Source organism: Ranitomeya variabilis, chromosome 2, assembly GCF_051348905.1.
Source record: "Ranitomeya variabilis isolate aRanVar5 chromosome 2, aRanVar5.hap1, whole genome shotgun sequence".
Taxonomy (NCBI): domain Eukaryota; kingdom Metazoa; phylum Chordata; class Amphibia; order Anura; family Dendrobatidae; genus Ranitomeya; species Ranitomeya variabilis.
The window spans coordinates 89,918,885-89,945,273 of NC_135233.1; the positions used below are offsets into that span (position 1 = coordinate 89,918,885).

General features: G+C 45.9%; 1 protein-coding gene across 3 annotated transcripts in view; it reads left to right on the forward strand.

Annotated features, from left to right (window-relative positions):
• LOC143804510 (uncharacterized) overlaps window positions 1-26,389 on the forward strand; it is a 51,447-nt gene that overhangs the window by 13,500 nt on the left and 11,558 nt on the right. For 2 of the 3 annotated variants that reach the window (XR_013221038.1, XR_013221040.1), the window contains one exon: window positions 2,518-2,623. Coding sequence is in view for 1 of the 3 variants with exons in the window: in XM_077282660.1 (XP_077138775.1) it covers window positions 2,518-2,623; window positions 3,542-3,545 (110 nt within the window). In the remaining 2 variants the exon portion in view is untranslated. Of the gene's footprint in view, window positions 1-2,517; window positions 2,624-3,541; window positions 4,213-26,389 lie in introns of those variants that run through there. The other variant, XM_077282660.1, reaches the window with a different exon arrangement.

Here is a 26,389-nt window from a genome sequence, read left to right on the forward strand (position 1 = left end):
CACCTGTTTGAACTTGTTATCTGTATAAAAGACACCTGTCCACACACTCAATCAATCACACTCCAACCTCTCCACCATTGCCGAAACTTGACAGATCTGGAGTCCAGTTCAACATGAAAAATTTGTGAATAGTCTTCTTTAAATGGAATCTGTTACCCCCAAAATCGAGGGTGAGGTAAGCCCACCAGCATCAGTCGCTTATCTATAGCATTCTGGAATGCTGTAGATAAGCCCCCGATGTAACATAAAAGATGAGAAAAAAAGGTTATATTATACTCACCCTGGGGCGGTCCCGGTCCGGTCCAATGGGCGTCACGGTCCGGAGCCTCCTATCTTCATCAGATGACGTCCTCTTCTTGTCTTCACGCTGCGGCTCCGGCGCAGGCGTACTTTGTCTGCCCTGTTGAGGGCAGAGCAAAGTACTGCAGTGCGCAGGCGCTGGGCCTCTCTGACCTTTCCCGGCACCTGCGCACTGCAGTACTTTGCTCTGCCCTCAGCAGGGCAGACAAAGTACTCCTGCACTGGAGCCGCAGCGTGAAGACAAGAAGAGGACGTCATCCTATGAAGATGGGAGGCCCCGGACCGGACCGCGACGCCCGTTCAGATCGGCACCCGCCCAGGTGAGTATAATATAACCTCTTTTTCTCATCTTTTAGGTTACATCGGGGCTTATTTATCTACAGCATTACAGAATGCTGTAGATAAGCCCCTGATGCCCGTGGGCTTAGCTTTGGGGGTGACAGGTTCCCTTTGAAGAGAACCTGTCACCAAGAAAATACAGGAGAGGAAGCGGAGTAGATTGATTTATAGTTTTGTGAGGAAAGATTCAGAAAAAAAACATTTTTTAATCCGTTTAAGACATTGGGGCTTTCTGTTTTTGGGTTTCTGTTTTATCTCCCCTTCTACCCAGAGCTGTAATTTTTTTATTTTTTAGTCAATGTGGTCATCTGAGGGATTTTTTTGTGCGGGACGAATTGTTCTTTTGATCAACAACAAAAGGACACCATATTGTGTACTGTAAAACAGGACAAAAATTAAAAGTTCGGTGAAATTGCAAAAAAAAGTGCAATTCCACAAATGTGTCTTTTTCTACTATGTTCACTAAATGCTAAAACTGACCTGCCATTATGGCTCTCCAGCTCATTATGAGTTCTCTTACACCAAATATGTCTAGGTTCTTTTTTATTTACAGTAAGTGGTGAAAAAAAAATCTACAGTTTGTAAAAAAAAAAAAAAAGAAAAAACCAATGTCACCATTTTCCTAGACCAGCAACGTCTCCAATTTTTAGGATCTTGGGCCGGGTGAGGGCTTATTTTTTGCGCGCCGAGCTGACGAGTTGGCGAGTTTTTATTGATGCCATATTGGTGCAGATACGATCTTTTGATTGCCGTTATTGCAATGTTGCAATGCTGCGGCGACCAAAGAAACTTAATTCTGAAATTTTTATTTTTTTTCTCATTACGCCGTTTACTGATCAGATTAATTATTTTTATATTTTGATAGCTCGGGCGTTTCTGAATGCGTTGATACCAAATATGTGTGTATTTTATTTTTTTGTTTTATCACTTTATTTTGAATGGGGCAAAAGAGGGTGATTTGAATTTTAATGTTTTTAATTCTCTTCATATTTTTAAAACATTTTTTTTCTACTTTTTACTTGTTTCAATACTCTATTTAGGAGACTTGAAGCTGCAGTCATCTGTTCGCTTCAGCCCTGCTGCCTGTAGCAGAAATGATCATTTACTATGAGCGCTGGGCTTAGGACGGTGCTCATAGCAGATCAGCAATGACAACCACAGGGGTCTCTTGCAGACCCCGGGTTGTCATGCTATCCCATTGGCACCTCGTATTTATGTGACGGGCACGACGATGGGCGAGATTAGTGATGCGTATCTCCCGTGACCATGATAAATGCCGCCATTTTAAAGATTGACAGCAGCATTTAACAGGTTAACAGCTATGGGTGGATCGTGATTACACTCACGGCTGTTAGGGGCACAGGACAGCTGATCAGATCAGCTCTCATGTGCCTAAAAACATGAGGGTTCAGAATAGTAGCCTGCATGTAATGCAGAGCACAAACTATGACGTATATATATGTCATAGGTCATGTAGGAGTTAATCATTTAAACTTCTGCTCTTTCTGGGATTTGTGGTCCAGTGGGCAGTCCTATCCATGGTTGACAGCTACCTCTGTATACATACTTGTACAAAGAAATGTGTCAGTTAGTGATAGTACCGCCAACTGGTCCGAAAATCCAAGAAAAAGCAAAGGAATCAATTATTAAAACACAGGTAATACTGAATGTTTTCTCACACAACTACATTATATAGCAATCTACTCATCCCCCAGATCTAGTATATGATGTCTGCAGATAGAACTGTGTTTTCATGGTGACAGTTTCCCCTTAAGTCATTTCCTAGTATGCTGGGGGTCTCCAATCCCAGGATGGCTGTAGAGTAGACTCAATGTTCTTTACATGATCAACTAGTCTCACTAACATTGTATTTTACAGAACATCAAGAGGACGAAAAACATATTCCACCTCCTCGGCCTGTTTTAAGAACAACATGTGAACATTGCTTCGTGGAATTTAAAGCCCGCCTCAGCCAAAACCGACAGTAAGTTCTTAAGACTTAAATATATGTTTAATGATATGCAGTATGTTATGTTCTAGCATTTACATGCAGTGGGATAACTAATTAGAAATTGATCACTCCAGACCTAAATGTTGATAGCGATATTTTTATTTGTGCAAGCTAAAGCTTCAGACTGGGAGCCAAAACTGGTCTTAGTATGGAGTCTAGCTGGTACCAGCAACATATTATTATTATTTATATAGCACCATTGATTCCGTGGTGTTGTACATGAGAAGGGGTTATACACAAATTACAGCTATCACTTACAGTAAGCAAAGTAACAGTGACTGACCCAGAGGGGAGTTTCCATACTGGTTCTGTTAATGTTTCTAAACTCCATTTCCTTTCAATAAGAGACTAATCAATAATCTAGTAGTCAATCTGTCAGAGGATGGCCTGTAAGGCTAGGATCAGTTCATTGCCTGTAAAGACTAGTGCTGTAATATAATGTAAGAAGCCGCTTCAGAGAGGCAGAGGACATGAACACCAGTGCCACCTATTCCAAGTAGCAATCTTAAAAGTCAATATCGACTCTTTAAAAAACCTTGCCACATAACTTAGGAAAAGAAGCCAAAGCAGAAATTCCCATTGCAGATATGTGTTTCGGGGTGTTTGCTTCTCATCAGTGTAAAGCAGGAGATCTGATTTTCCTGCGTGAGCGACGTATGACATGGGGTTTAAGGGTTTAGGTTTCTTCTTCTTACTTATTCAGATTCCCTGGGAAGCATTGCATGGCCTTTAAGTCTCCATATGCCAACTTGTTGTTCTCCACAAGCAATATAATCTGCAAATGATGTATGACATATACACTTTTCCAGCTGTCTTGCTCATTAAAATCTGTCTCCATATCAATATAGTCATCTTTACTGTTTTGCTAATGTTGTGACATTTATTTTGCAGGTGAGGCAGGGCGCTGTCTCGCTGTGAACCCACAAAGAACATGGGATCCAGCTGGAGACAACTTTACATCAGCAAAGAGAGGCAGATTCCGGGCTCGGTCTCTGTTCTCCACCACTGGATATGACACTACTGGACATTCTACACCACCGGATATGACACTACTGGACATTCTACACCACCGGATATGACATTATTGGACATTCAGCAGCTAGATGCACTCACTGAATAAGTGAGTTTCCTACTGCAGAACGAGGCAGATTCCGCTCTTGGTCTCTGTTCTCCACCATTGGATCATATGACATTACTGGACATTCAGCAGCAAGCAGCTAGATGCACTCACTGAATAAGTGAGTTTCCTACTGCAGAACGAGGCAGATTCCAGACTTGGTCTCTGTTCTCCACCACTGGATACGGCATTACAGGACATTCAGCAGCTAGACGCACTCACAAAACCAGTGAGTTTCCTACTGCAGAACGAGGCAGATTCCAGGCTCGGTCTCTGTTCTCCACCATTGGATATATGACATTACTGGACATTCAGCAGCTAGATGCACTCACTGAATAAGTGAGTTTCCTACTGCAGAATGAGGCAGATTCCAGACTTGGTCTCTGTTCTCCACCACTCAGCAGCTAGATGCACTCACTGAATAAGTGAGTTTCCTACTGCAGAACGAGGCAGATTCCAGACTTGGTCTCTGTTCTCCACCACTCAGCAGCTAGATGCACTCACTGAATAAGTGAGTTTCCTACTGCAGAACGAGGCAGATTCCAGACTTGGTCTCTGTTCTCCACCACTCAGCAGCTAGATGCACTCACTGAATAAGTGAGTTTCCTACTGCAGAACGAGGCAGATTCCAGACTTGGTCTCTGTTCTCCACCACTCAGCAGCTAGATGCACTCACTGAATAAGTGAGTTTCCTACTGCAGAACGAGGCAGATTCCAGACTTGGTCTCTGTTCTCCACCACTCAGCAGCTAGATGCACTCACTGAATAAGTGAGTTTCCTACTGCAGAACGAGGCAGATTCCGCTCTCGGTCTCTGTTCTCCACCACTGGATATGACACTACTGGACATTCTACACCACCGGATATGACACTACTGGACATTCTACACCACCGGATATGACATTATTGGACATTCAGCAGCTAGATGCACTCACTGAATAAGTGAGTTTCCTACTGCAGAACGAGGCAGATTCCGCTCTCGGTCTCTGTTCTCCACCATTGGATCATATGACATTACTGGACATTCAGCAGCAAGCAGCTAGATGCACTCACTGAATAAGTGAGTTTCCTACTGCAGAACGAGGCAGATTCCAGACTTGGTCTCTGTTCTCCACCACTGGATACGGCATTACAGGACATTCAGCAGCTAGACGCACTCACAAAACCAGTGAGTTTCCTACTGCAGAACGAGGCAGATTCCAGGCTCGGTCTCTGTTCTCCACCATTGGATATATGACATTACTGGACATTCAGCAGCTAGATGCACTCACTGAATAAGTGAGTTTCCTACTGCAGAATGAGGCAGATTCCAGACTTGGTCTCTGTTCTCCACCACTCAGCAGCTAGATGCACTCACTGAATAAGTGAGTTTCCTACTGCAGAACGAGGCAGATTCCAGACTTGGTCTCTGTTCTCCACCACTCAGCAGCTAGATGCACTCACTGAATAAGTGAGTTTCCTACTGCAGAACGAGGCAGATTCCAGACTTGGTCTCTGTTCTCCACCCCTGGATGTACCATTACTGGACATTCAGCAGCAAGCAGCTAGATGCACTCACTGAATAAGTGAGTTTCCTACTGCAGAACGAGGCAGATTCCAGACTTGGTCTCTGTTCTCCACCACTCAGCAGCTAGATGCAGTCACTGAATAAGTGAGTTTCCTACTGCAGAACGAGGCAGATTCCAGACTTGGTCTCTGTTCTCCACCACTCAGCAGCTAGATGCACTCACTGAATAAGTGAGTTTCCTACTGCAGAACGAGGCAGATTCCAGACTTGGTCTCTGTTCTCCACCACTCAGCAGCTAGATGCACTCACTGAATAAGTGAGTTTCCTACTGCAGAACGAGGCAGATTCCAGACTTGGTCTCTGTTCTCCACCACTCAGCAGCTAGATGCACTCACTGAATAAGTGAGTTTCCTACTGCAGAACGAGGCAGATTCCAGACTTGGTCTCTGTTCTCCACCACTCAGCAGCTAGATGCACTCACTGAATAAGTGAGTTTCCTACTGCAGAACGAGGCAGATTCCAGACTTGGTCTCTGTTCTCCACCACTCAGCAGCTAGATGCACTCACTGAATAAGTGAGTTTCCTACTGCAGAACGAGGCAGATTCCGCTCTCGGTCTCTGTTCTCCACCACTGGATATGACACTACTGGACATTCTACACCACCGGATATGACACTACTGGACATTCTACACCACCGGATATGACATTATTGGACATTCAGCAGCTAGATGCACTCACTGAATAAGTGAGTTTCCTACTGCAGAACGAGGCAGATTCCGCTCCCGGTCTCTGTTCTCCACCATTGGATCATATGACATTACTGGACATTCAGCAGCAAGCAGCTAGATGCACTCACTGAATAAGTGAGTTTCCTACTGCAGAACGAGGCAGATTCCAGACTTGGTCTCTGTTCTCCACCACTGGATACGGCATTACAGGACATTCAGCAGCTAGACGCACTCACAAAACCAGTGAGTTTCCTACTGCAGAACGAGGCAGATTCCAGGCTCGGTCTCTGTTCTCCACCATTGGATATATGACATTACTGGACATTCAGCAGCTAGATGCACTCACTGAATAAGTGAGTTTCCTACTGCAGAATGAGGCAGATTCCAGACTTGGTCTCTGTTCTCCACCACTCAGCAGCTAGATGCACTCACTGAATAAGTGAGTTTCCTACTGCAGAACGAGGCAGATTCCAGACTTGGTCTCTGTTCTCCACCACTCAGCAGCTAGATGCACTCACTGAATAAGTGAGTCTCCTACTGCAGAACGAGGCAGATTCCAGACTTGGTCTCTGTTCTCCACCCCTGGATGTACCATTACTGGACATTCAGCAGCAAGCAGCTAGATGCACTCACTGAATAAGTGAGTTTCCTACTGCAGAACGAGGCAGATTCCAGACTTGGTCTCTGTTCTCCACCACTCAGCAGCTAGATGCAGTCACTGAATAAGTGAGTTTCCTACTGCAGAACGAGGCAGATTCCAGACTTGGTCTCTGTTCTCCACCACTCAGCAGCTAGATGCACTCACTGAATAAGTGAGTTTCCTACTGCAGAACGAGGCAGATTCCAGACTTGGTCTCTGTTCTCCACCACTCAGCAGCTAGATGCACTCACTGAATAAGTGAGTTTCCTACTGCAGAACGAGGCAGATTCCAGACTTGGTCTCTGTTCTCCACCACTCAGCAGCTAGATGCACTCACTGAATAAGTGAGTTTCCTACTGCAGAACGAGGCAGATTCCAGACTTGGTCTCTGTTCTCCACCACTCAGCAGCTAGATGCACTCACTGAATAAGTGAGTTTCCTACTGCAGAACGAGGCAGATTCCAGACTTGGTCTCTGTTCTCCACCACTCAGCAGCTAGATGCACTCACTGAATAAGTGAGTTTCCTACTGCAGAACGAGGCAGATTCCGCTCTCGGTCTCTGTTCTCCACCACTGGATATGACACTACTGGACATTCTACACCACCGGATATGACACTACTGGACATTCTACACCACCGGATATGACATTATTGGACATTCAGCAGCTAGATGCACTCACTGAATAAGTGAGTTTCCTACTGCAGAACGAGGCAGATTCCGCTCTCGGTCTCTGTTCTCCACCATTGGATCATATGACATTACTGGACATTCAGCAGCAAGCAGCTAGATGCACTCACTGAATAAGTGAGTTTCCTACTGCAGAACGAGGCAGATTCCAGACTTGGTCTCTGTTCTCCACCACTGGATACGGCATTACAGGACATTCAGCAGCTAGACGCACTCACAAAACCAGTGAGTTTCCTACTGCAGAACGAGGCAGATTCCAGGCTCGGTCTCTGTTCTCCACCATTGGATATATGACATTACTGGACATTCAGCAGCTAGATGCACTCACTGAATAAGTGAGTTTCCTACTGCAGAATGAGGCAGATTCCAGACTTGGTCTCTGTTCTCCACCACTCAGCAGCTAGATGCACTCACTGAATAAGTGAGTTTCCTACTGCAGAACGAGGCAGATTCCAGACTTGGTCTCTGTTCTCCACCACTCAGCAGCTAGATGCACTCACTGAATAAGTGAGTTTCCTACTGCAGAACGAGGCAGATTCCAGACTTGGTCTCTGTTCTCCACCCCTGGATGTACCATTACTGGACATTCAGCAGCAAGCAGCTAGATGCACTCACTGAATAAGTGAGTTTCCTACTGCAGAACGAGGCAGATTCCAGACTTGGTCTCTGTTCTCCACCACTCAGCAGCTAGATGCAGTCACTGAATAAGTGAGTTTCCTACTGCAGAACGAGGCAGATTCCAGACTTGGTCTCTGTTCTCCACCACTCAGCAGCTAGATGCACTCACTGAATAAGTGAGTTTCCTACTGCAGAACGAGGCAGATTCCAGACTTGGTCTCTGTTCTCCACCACTCAGCAGCTAGATGCACTCACTGAATAAGTGAGTTTCCTACTGCAGAACGAGGCAGATTCCAGACTTGGTCTCTGTTCTCCACCACTCAGCAGCTAGATGCACTCACTGAATAAGTGAGTTTCCTACTGCAGAACGAGGCAGATTCCGGGCTCGGTCTCTGTTCTCATCAATGAAAACACCCAAAGCCTAAGTGAATGGCAGTCCTTCAGCCAGGTTTGATAGAGAGATTTCCTCCACTGGGGGTTTTCCTTTCCTGACTGCTGAAGGTTGACTCTTCGTGAGTCAAATGCCCCTTGTCATCATCATCATACGGGCAGCACGGTGGCGCAGTGGTTAGCACAGCAGCCTTGCAGCGCTGGAGTACTGGGTTCAAACCCCACCAAGGACAACATCTGCAAAGAGTTTGTATGTTCTCTCCGTGTTTGCGTGGGTTTTCTCCGGGTTCTCCGGTTTCCTCCCACATTCCAAAGACATACTGATAGGGAATTTAGATTGTGAGCGCTATATAAAAATAAAGATTATTATTATTATCATCAGGGCCACATTTTAAACGTTTATTGCCTTGGTTTCTATGAGAACTTTTACATTAAACACCTTGAATAAAGTTAATAAAGAAGTTAGTGAATAATATGTAGCAGTGTATCTGAGCCTCTATGGATCTTTATAACACAGAATATACATTGCATTGTGAGGAGGGATTATTTCGTATAGTCACTGAACACATGGCTGCTTATAAGCATATTTCCTTACAAAGAAGTAAATTGGGGTACATTTGTGTTGTGTTAAAAAAAAGAAGATGATTAAAGAAGATTTAAAAGTGGCACACAAAATGTTGAGCTGGTTGTATATCAGTCTAGGTGGCATTATATACTTGAATGTTGCTGGGAACATAAATTGCACAGTATTCAAAGAGTAACCGTCATTTTAATTTTACTTTTGTTAATCAATAGTACAAATGAAAATGCAATATATCTTATCAGAGAAATGTGCTTCTTCCCCTGGACTGACCTTTCAATCTCAATGCAATCAAAATGCTATCAAATCTGTATTCAGTAGTAAAGGGGTGGCAAATGGAAGCTGCATTGCACAGCAGCTGCAAGTAAATGCCACCATCTGATGGCTGCACTGGATAGGCAGGAACTGAAGGATGGAGAGTGTGTTCCCTAGAGGAAATAATTTGAAGGGAACATCGGGTCAAGTGACATCTGTGGCACTGTTGCTAAATATAAAAGGCCGGGAAGGCGAAGCACAAGTCAGGGCAAAAGGACGGGCTCGTGGAAGACATTGTGCTCATTGTACCTTAGAGCATTCTGATCCTGGGGACGTCTCGACTATGTAGTTCAAGCACCGAAGACTGAGTTTTTAGGTAAAACATTGAAGACCGACTTCGCAGATCAAGCCATAAAAGTCAGATGTTGATCACCGGCCAGAGAAAAACACCTGTCATTCCTAAAAGAAGACCCTGAGTGAACCAACACGTTACTTCCAGTTAAGACATATGGTACAGGGTGTGAGCAGGGGCCATGCTTAATGTAAGAAAGATGGCCAGTGCGAGGAGCGGGCTGTATACAAAGTGACTCACATATTTAGACCACAAGTGTAGGTGTTTTTAAATTGGCAGGAGACTGAGGAGTTCCTCCTATTTTTGCTGTCAGTCCACAGTCTGAGAGCTTGTAGAATGTGATTTTTTTACAATTAATCACTGGTGTTTGTGCTGTGTGGCGGCCATTGTTGCTGTGGTGTTGTGCTTGTGGGGTGTTGTGACCTGAAGCCATGCGGACTCACCCTCGCAGCATGGGTGCTGTGAGGCACCAGGTCGCCCGCCCTGCTGGTGTATCATCGCTGCGATGATGGTTTAAACACCATGCTGCACCTTTTAGTCTAGGGACCCACTGAGAGGTTCACTGTGACATGGTAGTGGGCTTCATAAAGTCTGATCAGAATGTTAAACTAAGAACCTCATGTTTAGTTTTGTAAATCTATGCCTAGCAGAATTAAATCAACTTTTGAATATTTGGATGTGTGGTCTATGTCTTTTTTTGTACAGTTTTGGCACTCACATATTTAGGACTTGTGACCTAGCAGGAAATATCGGTGAACCCTATCCGTTAGGGCCAGAATAATATTCAAAGGTGCTAAAAGAGAATACAATGGTGACAGGGCTAGTATTGAGAGTGACGTACGTTAACCCCCTCATGACATACTGCAGGAGTCATGTTAGCGGTGGGCTGGGCCGGGTGGCAGTGAGGCAAATGCCCCCGGGCTGCTCCCCATCAGCTGTTCAGGGCTGGCAACCTAATGGCCATGCACAGCAAACTGAGTGCGGGCCCGCAAGGTTGTGTAGTGGGCGTGTCAGGGGAGAGGCAGTCTCTCTCCGCTCATTGGCTGTGCAGCTCAGTGCTTTGATTGACTGCCTGGCTGCAATTGGCCTGATGCTGATTGGTGCATCAGGGCAGGGTGGGGCAGGCTTAGAAGGTGGAAGGCGCGCATTCATGAGCCCGCTCAGTCAGTAAGTACACAACCTGAGCTCTATACTGTAACCAGAGAGCTCGACCCTGGGATATCATTGTGTCCCTGGGAAAGAGCCAGCCTAATAGGGAGGGATGAGAGCGGCCAGGACCTCTCACTAGGGTTGAGCGACTTTCATTTTTTTAAGATCGAGTCGGGTTTTGTGAAACCCGACTTTGTCCAGAGTCGAGTCGAATGCAGTCGGCCGATTATCGCTAAAAGTCGGGGATCGACCGAAACACGAAACCCAATGCAAGTCAATGGGGAAGCATAGTCGGCAGTGAGTGGAGGCCAGGAAAACACCTACAGTGCCCATTTTAATGCCAAAAACATCCATTCTTGTTTCTGAAGCTTGTCAATCTTAATTAACTTTATAATAAGAGTTGGGCATAGGAAATTGGGGGTCATTTGGCAAAAGTTGTGGGGGGTAGGGCTGGTTCAAGGCTTTAGTGGGCCCAGGAAACGTGGACTACGTCACAGCGGTGGAGCAGGGAGAGGTAAGTATTTCAACGTTGCAAGTGCTGTGATCCTGAGCAAGCAGGGGGGCACACTTGTTCGCATTGGCACTGGCACAGGGCCCCTCAAAGTACAGCGGTGTGTTTGCACGGCGGGGGCGCCTCCCACCAGCAGCGACACTTTTGCGTACTCTGAGGGGCCCTGTGCCAGTGACGTCGCCAACGAGTATGCCCCCCCACCTGAAGGAACCTGCACTTTCATCTGCACCTTCCTCTTTGTCCCTGTGTAAGGTGGTATAACATGCGGGAAGGGGAACCTTACTTTCAGCAGGGTCAGATTCTGGCTGTGTAGAGTGCAAGGGGAATGTAGTGGTCTAGGTCAATGTACCAGCAGACTCATCTAGCAGTGGCTGGGCAATGGGCAGGATGAGGAGGAAACAGATATAGGGCCAAAGAATAAAGTAGGCTAAATGCAGTTCAAAATTGGTAACAGGACAGGACTAAACAGGCGGCATTGCTTTGTTCAGTGAAGTAGCAAACCCAGGAGCAGCAGACACTGTTTTAAGGGCCCAACCACACTAGTAGGCCAAATGCAGTTTAATATCTGATACTATAGGCCCAAAGCCAGAAGGTTGAAGCTCAGCTTTATTCAGTTGAGGGCAAACACCAGGGAGGGGCAGACACCGTTAGTAGGCCGTAACCAAAGTTGAAGGCCAAATGCAGTTTAATATCTGATACTATAGGCCGAAAGCCAGAAGGTTGAAGCTCAGCTTTATTCAGTTGAGGAAAAACACCAGGGAGGGGCAGACACCGTTAGTAGGCCCTAACCACCAATTTTTAAAAACACAGCACTTAATGAGAGCCAGAAGGTTGAAGCTCAGCTTTATTCAGTTGAGGAAAAACACCAGGGAGGGGCAGACACCGTTAGTAGGCCGTAACCAAAGTTGAAGGCCAAATGCTGTTTAATATCTGATACTATAGGCCGAAAGCCAGAAGGTTGAAGCTCAGCTTTATTCAGTTGAGGAAAAACACCAGGGAGGGGCAGACACCGTTAGTATGCCCTAACCACCAATTTTTAAAATAACAGCACTTAATGAGAGCCAGAAGGTTGAAGCTCAGCTCTATTCAGTTGAGAAAAAACACCAGGGAGGGGCAGACACCGTTAGTATGCCCTAACCAACAATTTTTGAAAACATAGCACTTAATGAGAGCCAGAAGGTTGAAGCTCAGCTTTATTCAGTTGAGGAAAAACACCAGGGAGGGGCAGACACCGTTAGTAGGCCCTAACCACCAATTTTTAAAAACACAGCACTTAATGAGAGCCAGAAGGATGAAGCTCAGCTTTATTCAGTTGAGGACAAACACCAGGCAGGGGCAGACACCGTTAGTAGGCCGTAACCAAAGTTCAAGGCCAAATGCAGTTTAATATCTGATACTATAGGCCGAAAGCCAGAAGGTTGAAGCTCAGCTTTATTCAGTTGAGGAAAAACACCAGGGAGGGGCAGACACCGTTAGTAGGCCCTAACCACCAATTTTTAAAATAACAGCACTTAATGAGAGCCAGAAGGTTGAAGCTCAGCTTTATTCAGTTGAGGAAAAACACCAGGGAGGGGCAGACACCGTTAGTAGGCCCTAACCACCAATTTTTGAAAACATAGCACTTAATGAGAGCCAGAAGGTTGAAGCTCAGCTTTATTCAGTTGAGGACAAACACCAGGCAGGGGCAGACACCGTTAGTAGGCCCTAACCACCAATTTTTGAAAACATAGCACTAAATGAGAGCCAGAAGGTTGAAGCTCAGCTTTATTCAGTTGAGGAAAAACACCAGGGAGGGGCAGACACCGTTAGTAGGCCGTAACCAAAGTTGAAGGCCAAATGCAGTTTAATATCTGATACTATAGGCCGAAAGCCAGAAGGTTGAAGCTCAGCTTTATTCAGTTGAGGAAAAACACCAGGGAGGGGCAGACACCATTAGTAGGCCCTAACCACCAATTTTTGAAAACATAGCACTTAATGAGAGCCAGAAGGTTGAAGCTCAGCTTTATTCAGTTGAGGAAAAACACCAGGGAGGGGCAGACACCGTTAGTAGGCCCTAACCACCAATTTTTAAAAACACAGCACTTAATGAGAGCCAGAAGGATGAAGCTCAGCTTTATTCAGTTGAGGACAAACACCAGGCAGGGGCAGACACCGTTAGTAGGCCGTAACCAAAGTTGAAGGCCAAATGCAGTTTAATATCTGATACTATAGGCCGAAAGCCAGAAGGTTGAAGCTCAGCTTTATTCAGTTGAGGAAAAACACCAGGGAGGGGCAGACACCGTTAGTATGCCCTAACCACCAATTTTTAAAATAACAGCACTTAATGAGAGCCAGAAGGTTGAAGCTCAACTTTATTCAGTTGAGGAAAAACACCAGGGAGGGGCAGACACCGTTAGTAGGCCCTAACCACCAATTTTTAAAATAACAGCACTTAATGAGAGCCAGAAGGTTGAAGCTCAGCTTTATTCAGTTGAGGAAAAACACCAGGGAGGGGCAGACACCGTTAGTAGGCCGTAACCAAAGTTGAAGGCCAAATGCAGTTTAATATCTGATACTATAGGCCGAAAGCCAGAAGCTTGAAGCTCAGCTTTATTCAGTTGAGGAAAAACACCAGGGAGGGGCAGACACCGTTAGTAGGCCCTAACCACCAATTTTTAAAAACACAGCACTTAATGAGAGCCAGAAGGATGAAGCTCAGCTTTATTCAGTTGAGGAAAAACACCAGGGAGGGGCAGACACCGTTAGTATGCCCTAACCACCAATTTTTAAAATAACAGCACTTAATGAGAGCCAGAAGGTTGAAGCTCAACTTTATTCAGTTGAGGAAAAACACCAGGGAGGTGCAGACACCGTTAGTAGGCCGTAACCAAAGTTGAAGGCCAAATGCAGTTTAATATCTGATACTATAGGCCGAAAGCCAGAAGCTTGAAGCTCAGCTTTATTCAGTTGAGGAAAAACACCAGGGAGGGGCAGACACCGTTAGTAGGCCCTAACCACCAATTTTTAAAAACACAGCACTTAATGAGAGCCAGAAGGATGAAGCTCAGCTTTATTCAGTTGAGGACAAACACCAGGCAGGGGCAGACACCGTTAGTAGGCCGTAACCAAAGTTGAAGGCCAAATGCAGTTTAATATCTGATACTATAGGCCGAAAGCCAGAAGGTTGAAGCTCAGCTTTATTCAGTTGAGGAAAAACACCAGGGAGGGGCAGACACCGTAGGCCCTAACCACCAATTTTTAAAATAACAGCACTTAATGAGAGCCAGAAGGTTGAAGCTCAGCTTTATTCAGTTGAGGAAAAACACCAGGCAGGGGCAGACACCGTTAGTAGGCCCTAACCACCAATTTTTGAAAACATAGCACTTAATGAGAGCCAGAAGGTTGAAGCTCAGCTTTATTCAGTTGAGGAAAGACACCAGGGAGGGGCAGACACCGTTAGTAGGCCCTAACCACCAATTTTTAAAAACACAGCACTTAATGAGAGCCAGAAGGATGAAGCTCAGCTTTATTCAGTTGAGGACAAACACCAGGCAGGGGCAGACACCGTTAGTAGGCCGTAACCAAAGTTGAAGGCCAAATGCAGTTTAATTTCTGATACTATAGGCCGAAAGCCAGAAGGTGGAAGCTCCGATTTAGACAGTGGAGGACAATTTGAATTAGGGACTGCAGACAGACTTAGTAGGCTGTCCCCTGTGGACCATGCATCCAACACATTAACCCATTGCGCCGTAATGGACACGTAATCTTCCGTGGCCATGCCTACAGGTCCATGCGTCTGTTGTCAGGTGCACCTTTGTACTCACAGATTGCCAGAGTGCATGGACAATGCGGTCTTCTACATGCTGGTGGAGGGTTGGGATGGCTTTTCTCGCAAAAGAAGTGTCGACTGGTTAGCTTGTAGCGTGGTACAGCGTAGTCCATCATGGCCTTATTAATAGTAAATAAAATATATAACTAGGCTCTATGAACTTTTAAATAGGTTCCAGGGGTACACAGGCAGCATTGGTGTGGTCAGTGGAGGAGTATTGCAAGTAGGGGCCGCAGACAGGCTCACAAAGGCCTAAAATAACAAACAGTAGGCTCATGGCAGTTTTAGATCGGTTACATGGATACACAGGCAGGCAGCATTGTGGTCAGTGGAGGAGTAATGCAAGTAGGGACGGCAGACAGGCTCTCAAAGGCCTAACATAACAAACAGTAGGCAGTCATGGCAGATTTACATTGGTTACATGGATACACAGGCAGGCACTCCAGGCAGCATTGTGGTCAGTGGAGGAGTATTGCAAGTAGGGGCCGCAGACAGGCTCACAAAGGCCTAAAATAACAAACAGTATGCAGTCATGGCAGTTTTACATCGGTTACATGGATACACAGGCAGGCACTCCAGGCAGCATTGTGGTCAGTGGAGGAGTATTGCAAGTAGGGGCCGCAGACAGGCTTACAAAGGCCTAACATAACAAACAGTAGGCAGTCATGGCAGTTTGAAATCGGTTACATGGATACACAGGCAGGCACTCCAGGCAGCATTGTGGTCAGTGGAGGAGTAATGCAAGTAGGGACGGCAGACAGGCTATCAAAGGCCTAAAATAACCAACAATAGGCTCATGGCAGTTTTATATCGGTTACATGGATACACAGGCAGGCAGCATTGTGGTCAGTGGAGGAGTATTGCAAGTAGGGGCTGCAGACAGGCTCACAAAGGCCTAAAATAACAAACAGTAGGCAGTCATGGCAGTTTTACATCGGTTACATGGATACACAGGCAGGCACTCCAGGCAGCATTGTGGTCAGTGGAGGAGTATTGCAAGTAGGGGCCGCAGACAGGCTCACAAAGGCCTAAAATAACAAACAGTAGGCAGTCATGGCAGTTTTACATCGGTTACATGGATACACAGGCAGGCACTCCAGGCAGCATTGTGGTCAGTGGAGGAGTATTGCAAGTAGGGGCCGCAGACAGGCTCACAAAGGCCTAAAATAACAAACAGTAGGCAGTCATGGCAGTTTTACATCGGTTACATGGATACACAGGCAGGCACTCCAGGCAGCATTGTGGTCAGTGGAGGAGTATTGCAAGTAGGGGCCGCAGACAGGCTCACAAAGGCCTAACATAACAAACAGTAGGCAGTCATGGCAGTTTTACATCGGTTACATGGATACACAGGCAGGCACTCCAGGCAGCATTGTGGTCAGTGGAGGAGTATTGCAAGTAGGGGCCGCAGACAGGCTCACAAAGGCCTAAAATAACAAACAGTAGGCAGTCATGGCAGTTTTATATCGGTTACATGGATACACAGGCAGGCACTCCAGGCAGCATTGTGGTCAGTGGAGGAGTATTGCAAGTAGGGGCCGCAGACAGGCTCACAAAGGCCTAACATAACAAACAGTAGGCAGTCATGGCAGTTTTACATCGGTTACATGGATACACAGGCAGGCACTCCAGGCAGCATTGTGGTCAGTGGAGGAGTATTGCAAGTAGGGCCGCAGACAGACTCACAAAGGCCTAAAATAACAAACAGTAGGCAGTCATGGCAGTTTTACATCGGTTACATGGATACACAGGCAGGCACTCCAGGCAGCATTGTGGTCAGTGGAGGAGTATTGCAAGTAGGGGCCGCAGACAGGCTCACAAAGGCCTAACATAACAAACAGTAGGCAGTCATGGCAGTTTTACATCGGTTACATGGATACACAGGCAGGCAGCATTGTGGTCAGTGGAGGAGTAATGCAAGTAGGGACGGCAGACAGGCTATCAAAGGCCTAAAATAACCAACAATAGGCTCATGGCAGTTTTACATCGGTTACATGGATACACAGGCAGGCAGCATTGTGGTCAGTGGAGGAGTATTGCAAGGAGTGTCTGACACAGTTAGTACTCCAAAAAAATAAATAGATGTGAATGTCTCACAAAACAACTATAAGTAAAAAAAGGGTGGCATGCTTAGGTACAGGGGTGGGCTCATCTGCAGAGTTTATGACAAAGTAATTTGGCAGTAAATTAGTATTTACTGGTGTCAATATAGGACACTGACCCAGACTACTTTAACTAGCATCATAGATGCAAACAAATTGGTATTGTTTGTCATTGCCAGGCATTGAATGATGTCAGTGCATAGACTAAACATTGGTGGAGCTGTGCGAGATAATTTTGCACGTGGTACAGCACAGTTTGAGCTGGGGGGGAACTCTCTTGTGGTCGGCGGTACCGCCCCAGGGCCCCTCATGTTACAACGGTGTGTCTGACGTTGGGTGCGCACCACCACCACCAGAGACACTACATTGTACTATGAGGGACCCAGTGGCAATGCCGTCGACCAAAAGCGGGCACACCTGCCTCTTCAGACAATCAGCACTGTAACGGGTGCTTGCGCCAAGTGGCGAGACAACGGCCCCGTGGGGGAATTTTTCCCATTGGGGGAGGTGTATACATGTCGTATGCTGGACAAACAGCTGCTGCAAATTAACAGATTGGAACACTCAGTAAGACCAGTCCACAAGCAAGACCTTTTTATAGGAAAGCTAGGTGTCAGCCGGGAAAGGTGGGGCAAAATAATTTGAAATCCAGGAGTGGTTCATTTTAATGAAGGTGAGATCATCCACATTTTGGGTAGCTGTTGTGAATTTGGATTCTGGGCTCCCCCGGTGGCTACTGGTGGAATTGAACTGGTGTCTTCATCTTCTCTGTTCACCTGTTCCCATCAAGATGTGGGAGTCGCTATATAACCTGGCTTCTCTGTTAGTTGCTTGCCGGTCAACAATGTTATCAGAAGCCTCTCTGTGCTTGTTCCTGCTCCTAGACAACTACTAGATAAGTTGGACTCTTGTCCATATTTGTTTTTGCATTTTTGTTCCAGTTCACAGCTGTAGTTTCGTTTCTGTGTCTGGAAAGCTCTTGTGAACAGGAATTGCCACTCTGGTATTATGAGTTAATGCCAGAGTCTTAAAGTAATTTCTGGATGGTGTTTTGATAGGGTTTTCAGCTGACCATGAAAGTGTCCTTTCTGTCTTCTGCTATCTAGTAAGTGGACCTCAAATTTGCTAAACCTATTTTCATACTACGTTTGTTATTTCATCTTAATTCACCGCCAATACATGTGGGGGGCCTCTGTCTCCTTTCGGGGTATTTCTCTAGAGGTGAGCTAGGACTAATATTTTCCTCTGCTAGCATTATTTAGTCCTCCGGCTGGTGCTGGGCATCTAGAATCCACGTAGGCATGCTACCCGGCCACTGCTAGTTGTGCGGTAGGTTTAGTTCATGGTCAGCTCAGTTCCCATCTTCCAAGAGCTTGTTCCTATATATGTTTATGCTATGTTCTCTTGCCATTGAGATCATGACAGTTTGACCGGCCCACTAAAGGGTTAAAATCCTTGGCTGAGAAAGGAGAGAAATAAGAAGTCTGCTGAGATTTTTTTTTTTTTTTTTTTCTCCTTCTAATCTTTGAATGGCTCTGTGTCCACCTGTTTGTAATGGATCTTCAGAGTGTAACTGCAGGTTTGAATAATCTCGCCACGAAGGTACAGAATTTGCAAGATTTTGTTTGTCATGCACCTGTATCTGAGCCGAGAATTCCTTTGCCGGAATTTTTCTCGGGGAATAGATCTGGGTTTCAGAATTTTCGAAATAATTGCAAATTATTTTTGTCCCTGAAATCTCGCTCTGCCGGAGACCCTGCACAGCAGGTCAGGATTGTGATTTCCTTTCTCCGGGGCGACCCTCAAGACTGGGCTTTTTCATTGACACCAGGGGATCCTGCGTTGCTCAATGTGAATGCGTTTTTTCTGGCCTTGGGGTTGCTTTATGACGAACCTCATTTGGAGCTTCAGGCAGAAAAAACTTTGATGTCCCTATCTCAGGGGCAAGATGAAGCTGAAATTTACTGCCAAAGATTCCGTAAATGGTCTGTGCTTACTCAGTGGAATGAGTGCGCCCTGGCGGCGACTTTCAGAGAGGGTCTCTCTGATGCCATTAAGGATGTTATGGTGGGGTTCCCTGTGCCTGCGGGTCTGAATGAGTCCATGACAATGGCTATTCAGATCGATAGGCGTTTGCGGGAGCGCAAACCAGTGCACCATCTGGCGGTGTCCACTGAGAAGACGCCAGAGAGTATGCAGTGTGATAGAATTCTGTCCAGAAGCGAGCGGCAGAATTTTAGACGGAAAAATGGGTTGTGTTTCTATTGTGGTGATTCTACTCATGTTATATCAGCATGCTCTAAGCGCACTAAAAAGCTTGATAAATCTGTTTCCAGTTGCACTTTACAGTCTAAGTTTATTTTATCTGTGACCCTGATTTGCTCTTTGTCATCTATTACCACGGACGCCTATGTCGACTCTGGCGCCGCTTTGAGTCTTATGGATTGGTCCTTTGCCAAACGCTGTGGGTATGATTTAGAGCCTTTGGAGACTCCTATTCCTCTGAAGGGGATTGACTCCACCCCATTGGCTAATAATAAACCACAATACTGGACACAAGTAACTATGCGTATTAATCCGGATCACCAGGAGATTATTCGCTTTCTGGTGCTGTATAATCTACATGATGATTTGGTGCTAGGATTGCCATGGCTGCAATCTCACAACCCAGTCCTCGACTGGAGAGCTATGTCTGTGTTGAGCTGGGGATGTAAGGGGGCTCATGGGGATGTACCTTTGGTTTCCATCTCATCATCTATTCCCTCTGAAATTCCTGAGTTCCTGTCTGACTATCGTGACGTCTTTGAAGAACCCAAGCTTGGTTCGTTACCTCCGCACCGAGAGTGCGATTGTGCCATAGATTTAATCCCGGGTAGTAAATACCCAAAGGGTCGTTTATTTAATCTGTCTGTGCCTGAACATGCTGCTATGCGAGAATATATAAAGGAGTCCTTGGAAAAGGGACATATTCGTCCTTCGTCATCTCCCTTAGGAGCCGGTTTTTTCTTTGTGTCAAAAAAAGACGGCTCTTTGAGACCATGTATTGATTATCGGCTTTTGAATAAAATCACTGTTAAATATCAATACCCATTGCCGTTGCTGACTGATTTGTTTGCTCGCATAAAGGGGGCCAAGTGGTTCTCTAAGATTGACCTTCGTGGGGCGTATAATTTGGTGCGAATCAGGCAGGGGGATGAGTGGAAAACCGCATTTAATACGCCCGAGGGCCACTTTGAGTATTTGGTGATGCCTTTTGGTCTTTCAAATGCTCCGTCAGTTTTCCAGTCCTTTATGCATGATATTTTTCGCGATTATTTGGATAAATTTATGATTGTGTATCTGGATGATATTCTGATTTTTTCGGATGACTGGGACTCTCATGTCCAGCAAGTCAGGAGGGTTTTTCAGGTTTTGCGGTCTAATTCTTTGTGTGTGAAGGGTTCTAAGTGTGTTTTTGGGGTACAGAGGATTTCCTTTTTGGGATATATTTTTTCTCCCTCTTCCATTGAAATGGACCCTGTCAAGGTTCAAGCTATTTGTGATTGGACGCAGCCCTCTTCTCTTAAGAGTCTTCAGAAATTTTTGGGCTTTGCTAACTTTTATCGTCGATTTATTGCTGGTTTTTCGGATGTTGCTAAGCCATTGACAGATTTGACTAAGAAGGGTGCTGATGTTGCTGATTGGTCCCCTGATGCTGTGGAGGCCTTTCGGGAGCTTAAGCGCCGTTTTTCCTCTGCCCCTGTGTTGCGTCAGCCTGATGTTGCTTTACCTTTTCAGGTTGAGGTCGACGCTTCTGAGATCGGAGCTGGGGCAGTGTTGTCGCAGAAGAGTTCCGACTGCTCCGTGATGAGGCCTTGTGCCTTCTTTTCCCGTAAGTTTTCGCCCGCTGAGCGGAATTATGATGTTGGGAATCGGGAGCTGTTGGCCATGAAGTGGGCTTTTGAGGAGTGGCGCCATTGGCTTGAGGGGGCCAGACATCAGGTGGTGGTATTGACTGACCACAAAAACTTGATTTATCTTGAGACCGCCAGGCGCCTGAATCCTAGACAGGCGCGCTGGTCATTGTTTTTCTCTCGGTTTAATTTTGTGGTGTCATACCTACCGGGTTCTAAGAATGTTAAGGCGGATGCCCTTTCTAGGAGTTTTGAGCCTGACTCGCCTGGTAACTCTGAGCCCACAGGTATCCTTAAGGATGGAGTGATATTGTCAGCCGTTTCTCCAGACCTGCGGCGGGCCTTGCAGGAGTTTCAGGCGGATAGACCGGATCGTTGCCCACCTGATAAACTGTTTGTTCCTGATGATTGGACCAGTAGAGTCATCTCTGAGGTTCATTCTTCTGCGTTGGCAGGTCATCCTGGAATTTTTGGTACCAGGGATTTAGTGGCAAGGTCCTTCTGGTGGCCTTCCCTGTCACGAGATGTGCGAGGCTTTGTGCAGTCTTGTGACGTTTGTGCTCGGGCCAAGCCTTGTTGTTCTCGGGCTAGTGGATTATTGTTGCCCTTGCCTATTCCTAAGAGGCCTTGGACGCACATCTCGATGGATTTTATTTCAGATCTGCCTGTTTCTCAGAAGATGTCTGTCATCTGGGTGGTGTGTGACCGTTTCTCTAAGATGGTCCATTTGGTTCCCCTGCCCAAGTTGCCTTCTTCTTCCGAGTTGGTTCCTCTGTTTTTTCAAAATGTTGTTCGTTTGCATGGTATTCCTGAGAATATCGTTTCTGACAGAGGAACCCAATTTGTGTCTAGATTTTGGCGGGCATTCTGTGCTAGGATGGGCATAGATTTATCTTTTTCGTCCGCTTTCCATCCTCAGACTAATGGCCAGACCGAGCGGACTAATCAGACCCTGGAGACATATCTGAGGTGTTTTGTGTCTGCTGACCAGGATGATTGGGTTGCTTTTTTGCCATTGGCGGAGTTCGCTCTCAATAATCGGGCCAGCTCTGCCACTTTGGTGTCCCCGTTTTTCTGTAATTCGGGGTTTCATCCTCGATTTTCCTCTGGTCAGGTGGAATCTTCGGATTGTCCTGGAGTGGATGCTGTGGTGGAGAGATTGCATCAGATCTGGGGGCAGGTGGTGGACAATTTGAAGTTGTCCCAGGAGAAGACTCAGCTTTTTGCCAACCGCCACCGTCGTGTTGGTCCTCGGCTTTGTGTTGGGGATTTGGTGTGGTTGTCTTCTCGTTTTGTCCCTATGAGGGTCTCTTCTCCTAAGTTTAAGCCTCGGTTCATCGGCCCGTATAAGATATTGGAGATTCTTAACCCTGTTTCCTTCCGTTTGGACCTCCCTGCATCCTTTTCTATTCATAACGTTTTTCATCGGTCATTATTGCGCAGGTATGAGGTACCGGTTGTGCCTTCCGTTGAGCCTCCTGCTCCGGTGTTGGTTGAGGGTGAGTTAGAGTACGTTGTGGAGAAAATCTTAGACTCCCGTGTTTCCAGACGGAGACTCCAGTATCTGGTCAAGTGGAAGGGATACGGCCAGGAGGATAATTCTTGGGTGAATGCATCTGATGTTCATGCCTCTGATCTGGTTCGTGCCTTTCATAGGGCCCATCCTGATCGCCCTGGTGGTTCTGGTGAGGGTTCGGTGCCCCCTCCTTGAGGGGGGGGTACTGTTGTGAATTTGGATTCTGGGCTCCCCCGGTGGCTACTGGTGGAATTGAACTGGTGTCTTCATCTTCTCTGTTCACCTGTTCCCATCAAGATGTGGGAGTCGCTATATAACCTGGCTTCTCTGTTAGTTGCTTGCCGGTCAACAATGTTATCAGAAGCCTCTCTGTGCTTGTTCCTGCTCCTAGACAACTACTAGATAAGTTGGACTCTTGTCCATATTTGTTTTTGCATTTTTGTTCCAGTTCACAGCTGTAGTTTCGTTTCTGTGTCTGGAAAGCTCTTGTGAACAGGAATTGCCACTCTGGTATTATGAGTTAATGCCAGAGTCTTAAAGTAATTTCTGGATGGTGTTTTGATAGGGTTTTCAGCTGACCATGAAAGTGTCCTTTCTGTCTTCTGCTATCTAGTAAGTGGACCTCAAATTTGCTAAACCTATTTTCATACTACGTTTGTTATTTCATCTTAATTCACCGCCAATACATGTGGGGGGCCTCTGTCTCCTTTCGGAGTATTTCTCTAGAGGTGAGCTAGGACTAATATTTTCCTCTGCTAGCATTATTTAGTCCTCCGGCTGGTGCTGGGCATCTAGAATCAACGTAGGCATGCTACCCGGCCACTGCTAGTTGTGCGGTAGGTTTAGTTCATGGTCAGCTCAGTTCCCATCTTCCAAGAGCTTGTTCCTATATATGTTTATGCTATGTTCTCTTGCCATTGAGATCATGACAGGTAGCCAGACGAGTCCTTTTTTCGGTTAATATTGAACCAGCAGCACTGAATACTCTTTCTGATAGCACACTAGCTGCTGGGCAAGCAAGCTCCTGCAACGCATATTCTGCCAATTCAGGCCAGGTGTCTAATTTTGATGCCCAGTAATCAAATGGGAATGACGGTTGAGGGAGAACATCGATAAGGGAAGAAAAATAGTTAGTAACCATACTGGACAAATGTTGTCTCCTGTCACTTTGAATAGATGCTGCAGTACCTGTCCTGTCTGCGGTCATTGCGAAATCACTCCACAACCTGGTCAGAAAACCCCTCTGTCCAACGCCACTTCTGATCTGTGCACCCCTAACACCTCTGCCATGTAGCCCCCTGCAGCTTGTGTGAGAACCATCACCGGCGCTGTGTGCTGGGAATGCCTGAATCAAACGGTCTACAAGAGTAGCTTGTTTGGTTGCTAAGATTTGTTCGAGGTTCTCATGTGGCATAATATTTTGCAATTTGCCTTTATAGCGAGGGTCAAGGATGCAGGCCAACCAGTAATCGTCATCGCTCATCATTTTAGTAATGCGTGGGTCCTTTTTGAGGATACGTAAGGCATAATCCACCATGTGGGCCAAAGTTCCTGTTGTCAAATCTGCAGTTGTGCTGGTTTGAGGGGCAGTTACAGGCAAATCTACGTCACTTGTCTCCCTTAAAAAAACAGAACCCGGCCTTGCAACGCCACTAATTTCTGTTGGCCCAGGAGAAGCTTCCTCATTAAAAAAGTACTCATCCCCATCATCCTCCTCGTCCTCCTCCTCCTCTTCGCCCGCTACCGCGTCCTCTACACGGCCCTGACCAGACAATGGCTGACTGTCATCAAGGCTTTCCTCTTCCTCGGCTGCAGACGCCTGCTCCTTTATGTGCGTCAAACTTTGCATCAGCAGACGCATTAGGGGGATGCTCATGCTTATTATGGCATTGTCTGCACTAACCAGCCGTGTGCATTCCTCAAAACACTGAAGGACTTGACACAGGTCTTGTAGCTTCGACCACTGCACACCTGACAACTCCATGTCTGCCATCCAACTGCCTGCCCGTGTATGTGTATCCTCCCACAAAAACATAACAGCACGCCTCTGTTCGCACAGTCTCTGAAGCATGTGCAGTGTGGAGTTCCACCTTGTTGAAATGTTGATGATTAGGCGATGCTGGGGAAGGTTCAAAGACCGCTGATAGTTCTGCATACGGCTGGAGTGTACGGGCGAACGGCGGATATGCGAGCAAAGTCTGCGCACTTTGAGGAGCAGGTCGGGTAACCCCGGATAACTTTTCAGGAAGCACTGCACCACCAGGTTTAAGGTGTGAGCCCACACCCGTAACGTATAGATAATTAAAAACTTGGCACTCAACTAGTATGTGATGGTGATGAAAGCAAAAGAAATTTTTATTACTTGAATGGCAGTCCAGTATAAACGTTTCGGTCATAAAAAGACCTTCCTCAGTAAACTGCATTATAAACATACAACAAAAAAATTTGGTATACAAAATAACAGAAAATAGATATACAACAAGATAAATCTCACAATATTAGTGTGACATGTGACAAAGTGGAAGGAAGGGGAGATAGGAATGGGTCAAGACAATGATTTTGACATACCCGACTGCTTATAAAAATGGAGTATCACTGGACATGGAAAAAATCATATATGATGGTAATGGAAAACCTTCCGGGGAACAAAGAGGAGAAACAAAAAATATATATAGTATCCCTATAATAGTAATGGAATAAATGATGGACGAGTGTTATTAGTGAAAATATACTAACCCAATAGGCTAGATAGATGTATTTAGCATGCCACGCGTCCGGTGGAGTAGAATGGAATAGGGATAGCAACTGTAAAACAACAGCCGAATATTTTATAGAAATAAGTGTCCTAGAATGAATAAATGTCACCAGAAAAATCTGAGAATTCTTACCTAGCACAATAATGCTGGAATATATATGTCCGTTCTATCAGGAACTGGGATGTACTGGATATATAAATAAATATGGCACAGGATATTCCACGGTGGAGGGAGACAGGATCTCACAAGTAAGCAATGAGTGGACAGTGTCTCTAGCCTAAGGATAAATAGTCTGGCATTATGCATGTAGATTACCTGCTATGCTCGGTAGTGGGGTGAGAAAAATAACTCACCCATAAATGTGGGAATCATGTAGAGAAATCTCCTGGAATAAGGTGGCCTATATCTGTGGCTCCTATGTCACAATAAAACATAGGTTAAAGTCTATATGAATATGGAAAGAGACTGACATAAAGGAATAACCTAAAAGAATAACCAACCTGGATGAGGCAGATGCAGGGTGCACATCAACACGGTATCCGCCGCTAGTTGAGTGTGCATGTGCTAAAAACCCATGCTAAAATAGTGGTGGGGCGGGACATTGTTACCGTCTAACCGGAAGTGCGTCACTCACTGCGGCCAGCTGTATAGGTCTCAGTGGGACCGCCTATTGTTTGTGGATCTGACCGCTAGTGCGGTTAAGTGCGAGTCTCTCCTAGGGGCTTATGGGAGATGTAGTTTAAGTTGGGCGTCCAGGCCGGAAGTGCGTCATCGTGTGTGACGTTTACTTCCTGTTTAGGAGACGCTAGAGCTGTGTGCATGGTAACCATAGAGCGGTCACATGATGTCTATATGTGGCGATATTAAGGGCCATAAAAACAGTATAATTGTAGGGACATTGTTATGATATAAGTCTTTTGTCTATGGACCGGTACACCACAAACTCTTGACCTTTTCTTTAATACTTTGAATACCGCATGGCCGGGACTCACATTTACCATAACTAGTAACACTCAAAGAGTTAGCTTTCTTGACACAATGGTCATCAGAGATGAACTAGGAAAACTCAAGACTGACCTCTATACAAAACCTACAGACAGGAACAGCCTCCTACACTTCCAAAGTTCA